The following is an 8,053-nucleotide window of genomic DNA, read 5'->3' as shown; positions in this document are numbered from 1 at the left end:
TAATTCCAGAGTGCCCCCCGGCCGTTACGGGTACCGGAATGATGCCACGGAGGTATGTGCACGACGTCCGTGCGGGCTTTTTGAAAATCGGGATGACAGTCTAGGGGCTCCATCTCATCAGGACTGGGTCTTCGCCACAAACGTTGTATGACAAGGTCGTTGAATAGCTCACCGCAGCACACTCATGTTTTAAAATTACGGGATGCACACCATCCTGGCCAGATGCTGTGATTGCTGACAGCTCGTGGGGTTCCTCTGAAGGTCATACTGGATAGAGACAGTTGAACTGCTCCTTGAACTATTCAGCCCATCTTTCAAGACGAGGACTGTAAGTTGCTTTCCATCTTATTTTCAGACTGTTTAGCTGACACATGAAGTAGCGATATTTCCTCAGCCTAGTCCTCGGTCTGCAACTTCCAAGCAAGGGTTCCAGTCAAATCAAACATCAAAGATACGCAACGTGCAATAACGTCTAAACCCAGGTTAAAAACACACATTCAGTGCCTTGTATATAAAGTGTGTGCAGCAACAACACCACAAGCTCTTATGCCTACGGGATGCCATAATGGAAGTTGCCATTAGCCGCGCAATGAAGTTAGCTGCAAAACCCCTGTGAATGGAGTACAAAGTTGACGCTAAAGTCTAGAATTTTTTCGAATATTTGCTTGAACCAAAAATCATCATAATATACTCTGACATTCTCGCAGATCATCGAATTTTAATGTCCACTGAAGCAATCATGACTCTGGTTGAAATTATCTAGTGGAACAATTTCCGAGCATCACTGGGATAATGGGATGCCCAGATGGTGCTCAAAAGTTTGGACTGATATTCCGAATTGCCTGCCTGTCTTAGTTCATCACGGACATATAATAGATTCCGAAGTTTAAGCTCCATTGTGCGAATACCGAGCCTCCGCGCTGGCAGCCGGCACTCCGTGGATTGGCACTCTGTGATTGGCTTCTGGGACTAACCAAACTTTGCCCTGATGCTGCGCGGCAAACTGCCTGTCCTAGCTAGATGGGTGCTTGATAGGCTTCTTGGCCGTAGCAACACCTAAACGCCAGCGGCAAAGCGGCGTTGCTGTTGAATTCTGCCTAACGCACCCGTTCCCTTTTTCGGGTTAGTAGAATCAGCTGAAAGATAGCCTGGTTGTGGCGTGCATCGGAGGCCATCTCCTGCTGGACCTAAACAACGCATTAGCATTGTTATTCGTCACAATCCTGATTGTTAGGCATTTGGAGGGCCTGGGTTCGATACCACAGTCGCCGGCGCACCTCTTCTGGATGTAATATGCACGCTATGGAAACACCAGGGGACAGTGATTCTCCGAAGGCAAGTGTTCACGACAATTTCTGTGGATGGAAAACAGAAATAAAGCTCATGAGCCAAGGCCCAGTAAGCAAGGTTGTACATCACTTCAAGTAACTCTATGTGTGCTGGATGTTCGTACTACCGAGAACAGGTGCTCAGCCCACAACTCAAAAAGTCGCTCCTCATAATCTGTACGCTAACCATTGAATCCGAATCCACCGAGCTTAATCGTCCCACTTGGGCATTTCTATCACCAGTCAGAATGATTAAATCCGTTCTACTTGCTGACGGGAGCAGTCGCAACAGATCTCGATAAAACTCATCCTCTCGAGGTCAGGAACTTCGGTTGATGCTATCACCACAAGCTCGTAAACAAGCTCTCGTTGGTTCGTCTCATACAAGTTTGACCTCATTTGCGACCGTATATTCATACACAGTCGCTGGATGGCGCTTTAAGTACCACTGGTTTGTCGACAATACTCGCAACGCGTGCATACAGAAGCCGTGTGAGTCACCAGAGATTTGACAATAAGACCGTTACATCTTGGGCAAATAGAGTGCAATCTAAACAAACACTTAAAAACATTTGCAGTGCACATAAACTAACATAAGGTGACAACTTTCTTCAGTGGGCTCCTCATATTAGGTCACAAAAATAAAAAAATCGAAAGTTTGTGGTAATAGTGGTATTCGGAAACTTCACTCTTTCGTGTTGTAAAGAAAAGCATTCATCTGCAACACCCTTTCGGTGTCTAGCTGCCTTGCCCCCCGAAGGAAGTACGGGGGCTGGGATACTGCCAGGTTGCCCAAGCCTAGGCAGGGGAAATCGAGAGGCAGAGGTTGGGTTCGAACCACGAACCTTCCCATCAGTAAATTCGCGTTCTAACCACTTTAGCCATCTGTTGTATAATGATGTGACAAGTGAACACCATATACCGCGGTAACCTCCGTTGATCTTAATAGAACCAGACAACAGCACAGCCCAAAGACAACTGTTCACTGGGATATAGTCCAGTAATGCGGCTTCAGCCTTGGAGATCAATGCAACTCCTACACCATTGCGTCAGGATCATCAGATACTCGAAGAATGAAATGTGGAACATACGAGTTCGTCCTAAGCGGTTTGATGTGCACGACCGAGTTGGGGTATTGTATGCATGTTTCAGAGATACAGCATATCACCGGGGAAGAAAACAAGGTTTCAGCAAGAGATGCCTTGTGCCCAATATGACAATATGGACATTGAATGCTGCAAAGCGGATCAGTCCTTTGGAGCGTATCACTGGATTATTTTGGCTCGTTTTTCTGGGCGACAGTTTAGAAACAAGGCTTTAAATATAATTAGATAGACTTTATGGTTGTACGGCAGTGAATTATCAGTCTCAACACTGGTGTTGTCGCTCAGTATGTGGTGGTGCGATCCGTACTGCTTTACGGATCAGGGACGTGGCCCCTGCGCACATATGTCAGTGTTTGACCATCGGTGTCTCCGAAGCATTGGTCAGGTCTGATGGGAACATCGGATTAGCGATGCTGAGGTACGTCAGATGATCTTAGGGAGTAGGAACTCTTCCGCGATAAATGAATTACCCATGCTTCATAGGTTACGCTGGTTAGGACATGTACTCCGCATGCCAAAATACCGTCTGCCTCGCAGAGCTCTTTTCTCCCAGCTTTTTGCTTAGTGGAAACGACCGAGAGGTGGACAGTGTATGACTCGGCAACCAAGTACGAAAACACTAACCAGTAAACTTAGTCGGGTCGGTCACTGCCGCCTCTTTGGATGGGGACCCCGGACCCAAATCACCAATAGTTAATGACATTGGCAGAAATGGCCAAATCGCGCAGTCAGTGGCGCTCGTACGTCAAAGCTATCGCCTTCAATACGTAGCTACCCAATTTCCGAACAAACTGAACCTCCAAGACTTAGTTGTATGTCCCACACTTCCGTTTTCCGGTGATGGAAACTGTAGCAGCTGAAACCAATGCGCTTCTGGTACACGGTTTATTGCTGATAAATTGACTTGAATTGAGGAGGATGATAAGACGCTTTTGAGTGTTTATAACGACAGACTGCACGATGCGATGGGATTAAGCAATTCAACTCTAATTCCTACTCAAATATTCGGTAACCTTGGACGGTAGAATTAAGACCTACTGGTGCATCAACAATGTGTGCCTGCAGGCTTATCGTCGGAATCTATTCTCTGAACTGAAAACTCATCGGTATCCTGGCTAACTAGACTGAAACGGCGAGAATGCGTGTTGGAGATGTTGTCCAGCATTATGAGTAAATGATCGATACTACGCTCGGAGAGATAATGGGTAATCTTGTGTCAGTTTACCTAATTTTCTAGCTTCTTTAGCATTAACAGATATCGCAAAGGTGTTGCGTGTTCGAAAATGCCGTTTATCACTTCCACAAAAAGCAGTGGCGCAAGCGAATGATGTAGGAATCAAAAGACCTCGGGCATTCTTGTGTGACAGTTTATTTTGATATTCAGACAAATGTTGAAGCGCATTGCCATTGTAGCGCTTTCTTTTGGAAAATAATTTTGCCACTTATGGGACCATGCATATGTTGTAGCATATGAAGGATTATTAGGAAGATAGGGCGAGTTCATGGGAACCACTGTAGTAGGTTCACATCTACAACAATAGGTGTGATGATTTCAGGTATTCTGATATTGTGCCAAGTGTATATTCCTTATGTATGCAATCGAGTGTCTCCCAATTGCTGTTCGTCTCGGTCTACGAACATGGAGGCTTAACATTTGGGTTTATTTCGCTGTCTTACACATTTGCACCTTCGTAGTACACTAATCGTCCTTCAAGCAAACACCCTGAGGGGTGCAAGAATGGGCCACCAACCTCACCTTTTGCAGCCATCCAGAGAAACCCCATATCAACGGCTGTAGACGGTTTTCGGTAACGATGCGCTCCAGTCATTGACATGCTTGAGTCCAGAAACTGAATAGCTTACCCCAACTAGCCCCTTTCTCTAGTTTCCATTTCTATCACCCCGATTCACAGCTCCCCCATGTTGGCTCTCATTCAAGTATTTGGTGATAGCCAACTCAAGAGAAACAGGAACAAAGCAATGTCGGAAATCATGATGGTAGTGAGGAGAGTGATTGGGTGTGAACCCACTTGATGTGTGTGATGCTGTAATCTCCATTCTACGTATGTGCCAACAATATTTGCCTAGGCGTTGAGATAACTATTTTGCTGAGTTCCTCTATGATTTTGGCTACTTCTGGAAAGCAGAGGAAAGCCAAAGTATGCACAAACATCACGACTTCACCTTTTCGTTAGTCCAAATCTCTTGAACGTAGGAAATGCCTGGTTTTCGGTCGAAAATGGAATAATCTGTATTGCACGTGAGGTTCGCTGTGGATAAGTTTCCTATGTAGAGCATTTTGTCCAGCTCTAGGTGGCCGTTAACTGGGATCGAATTTGGCCTTCAATCAATGTATGCGGTTTCCGAAGAAGTGGAATTGAATCAAAGCCAAGCTACTAATTGAAGTAGCGACTAGCGGATACCGGTTCCGCACCGAATCCTATTATGGTAGTTCGCGGTTTCAACGTAGAGCACAAATTTCGGACCGACCACTAGTCAGCTTGGTCAGTGAGGAACCCGAGTGCCTCTGAGTGTATTTCCCTACCTATGTTTCTGGCTTTCGGTTGATACAGAGGCCTGTGATAAGGACTGTGTCCTTGCTCTGTGCTCCAGCGGTGTTATCTCAAATGCGAACCTATTTCACCACTTGCTTTAAATTTCAAAGTCCTCTATTTACAGAATCCGGCTGGACCGACAAGTCTGTTTGTGCGGGGATCCGTTGCATCCAAGTCATGAAATTAGAGGGGAATCCCCTGAGAGACAGGTAACATCCATTTGTCGATAACTATCAGCATATACAGGGTTCTGAACTTGTTCACGAGTACAGGTGGTGCCTTAACGCAAAAACACTTCGAAAAAGAGTTTTCCGATGTTTCCTTGACTACCATTTTGCCGGTTCTGAATGCACTACAAAAAGAAGGATTACTAGACGTGCTGGTCAATGCAGACAGGACACTGTCCTGGAAGTTGCGAGATCAATCGAATATAGAGTGAGTTGCTGTTAGATCATCTGTGTGTGAGCTTCAGCTGCGCAGCACCATAAAAAGTCTTACTGATCTGGAAGAACGGCTGGTGTACAATGCAATTCGGAAAGCCGGCGAAGATGGTATTGCGTGAATTTTATTTCACTCATTTCCCGGCAAAGCTGCCTCCGTTAAGTCTATTAGCACGGACACTAAGCTTCAACAAACCCGTATTCCGAGAATCCTGAAATCGCTGATTGCCAAGAAGCTCATAAAAGAACTTCCGATGTCAACGGGACAAAAGCAAAAGGTTTACCTTTTGATCGATCTTCAACCAAGTGAAAAACTTGCAGCTAACACGCTGTTTGCCGGTGAGTCCGGAGTAGACGGAGAGTTTGTGGCGATACTCCGCACAGCATGTTTGAAGTATCTGCAAGATAAGGTAACCAGATAATTTATCGTATTTTCCAACCCCCTATCCACTTTAGACCAATATTTCAGCTAACATTGCAGATCCTCTTGAAAGACGAAACGCGTCTTACGTTTCTGTTGAGGAAATTCATCGATTTATCAGCAATGCACGGATTTGTAATGTAAGTGACCCGTCGATGTGAGTATAATACGACGTCTCTGGCAATATACACGTTTTATACACTGATTACAAACACATCAACAAACGAATATACTTGATCCAAGCACATTGCCTATTCCAATAATTTTTGTGTTCACTTCCTCAAACATCCGGGACTAAGTTATACTGCGGACATCAGTATCCTTGAGTCCCGGTACACATACAGTATTGTAGGAAAATCATCGGTAGTTGTCAGCTTTAGTGTATGTGATTTTACTTCACTTAAAGCGGACACCAACTGAGAGTCCCGCCTCAATTGCACTCGTTTTTTTCGCTTTCTGGTGATGTTTGGCCAAGTGGCTTGCCATTTTTCTTACTCGCCTGAATACATTGTGTAGGCTTGAAACAAACCGTGTTTCAGCTGCGTTTCTTCACTAGTCGTAAGAAGTGTACATGCCGCACATGTATAACAAAGAATAAACTATCTACGTTGATCCGCTACTTTGAATTCCTCCAAACCTTGCATGTGTGCATTCGTTAAAGTCAGAGCTATATGGTACTTGTATGTTGTATTGAAGTCCACAACTTGAGTATGGACTATTCACTACAGTTGGTGCGTTTCAGTAAAAGCATAAGCGTTTCAGTAAAGCATAAACAACCGTCTAGTTTACTGATCGAAGTCTCATAGTATGACAAAACCATCTTTAGACTGTGTATGAATCCCACCCGTATACTAGGCACAGGTCGTAGTTTTGTTTGTGAAGTTTGCATGTTCTTGTGCATAGGCAGTACAGTACAAGAGGAATATTTGCCGACTGCCACCTTTTCGTGCTACCTTGTACCTCTAGTCCACGGTTGATTCGTCTTGTTTTTCAAAAGCATCTGTTGTATGCGCACCGATGGGGCGCGAATGAGTGTAACTAAAACGGCACAAGCGTACTTACCATTAGCTTAAGCATCACAAACATCACCATACTAACCTTCGCTTGAGTCAAACTGTTTGGGCAGTTCCTAACCTGTTAACTATTCTGTCTGCTGAAAAAAACTCAATGGAGAAGATGCGGAATACGATGTCACGCAGGCTTATGTTTGAGCTGACGGTGAATGCTCCGGTGTGTAGAAGAGTCACCGAGTGCACTTTGTGCGTCATTTTGGGAGCACATAGTAGCCAACTGACCAGATCATCATTCATTGTCGGAGTGTAAAATGGATACATCTTCAGGTGACTTCTGGCGGCTCCTTACTTTCTAACAACCACATACTTATTTCCTGGAAAGTTGTTTTTATGCAGTCTGTTGGACGTCAGTTTAATCTAGTGGATGCGTGCTTAGGCCGTACGTTATTTTTCCCTCGTGCTATTTGGGCGTACAGCGACTGCTTAAGACGGTTCCCCAAAATCAACATGCCATTTGACTCTGAAAATTAACTGAGAGTTTGTAGGTGCATCATTCTATACTGAACTGTATCCGAACTATCCGATAGTACCCTGCATTGTGTATTGAAAGCCAGATCGTTAATAATAAGCGACCGAATTGATGTGATTCAGTGAGTTTTACGAGGAGACTGGACCTTATCGTGGTGTGGCGGTTTGTGTACCACGGCGACCCATTGAGCTATACTGGGGGGTGTCCGCGCGGCACTCACAGAGTCTCTCGTACCAGGTTGGTCAATGGTTAGAGGTCTGACGAACACAGTCTCCTGGTCCTCCAGGTTGGAGGTTAGAACATGTATGGCGACTTGTTCCATAGGAAAGGTAATGCATTTGCATTTCCCCGCCAAACACCGCTGCCTTGCGGTTAGGCTTTTGAGCCAAAGGCTTTGGTTGAGGACCCTAATCGTCCTCCTGTCTAGGTGTGGGCGCCCTGGCAGTATCCTAACCCTCGTACAACCATGATCTACACAACTAACAATATTCTCATGCCACATCGGCCGTCGCGTGGTGCCATCAACCGGGTCGCCTTACTTGCTGCATACAGCAGGGCGGGTAAGCGAAAACATGCTACTGCTGACGCCTCCCTTCTTTCACTTTCACGTTTTCCGTCTTCCGCCCTCCCCCGCCCAAATTTGAATACTTTGTCCGCAGGT

General features: G+C 45.4%; 1 protein-coding gene across 1 annotated transcript in view; it reads left to right on the top strand.

Annotated features, from left to right (window-relative positions):
* Positions 1 to 3,130: 3,130 nt before the first annotated feature.
* T265_14634 (hypothetical protein) overlaps positions 3,131 to 8,053 on the top strand; it is a gene marked incomplete at both ends in the record, with an annotated part of 11,612 nt that continues 6,689 nt past the window's right edge. The window contains 5 exon segments of the mRNA XM_009174520.1: positions 3,131 to 3,201; positions 5,227 to 5,424; positions 5,440 to 5,540; positions 5,580 to 5,839; positions 5,886 to 5,990. Coding sequence (XP_009172784.1) covers positions 3,131 to 3,201; positions 5,227 to 5,424; positions 5,440 to 5,540; positions 5,580 to 5,839; positions 5,886 to 5,990 — 735 coding nt within the window.

This window comes from Opisthorchis viverrini, assembly GCF_000715545.1.
Source record: "Opisthorchis viverrini unplaced genomic scaffold opera_v5_233, whole genome shotgun sequence".
Taxonomy (NCBI): domain Eukaryota; kingdom Metazoa; phylum Platyhelminthes; class Trematoda; order Opisthorchiida; family Opisthorchiidae; genus Opisthorchis; species Opisthorchis viverrini.
This window is presented reverse-complemented; position numbering and strand designations above follow the sequence as displayed.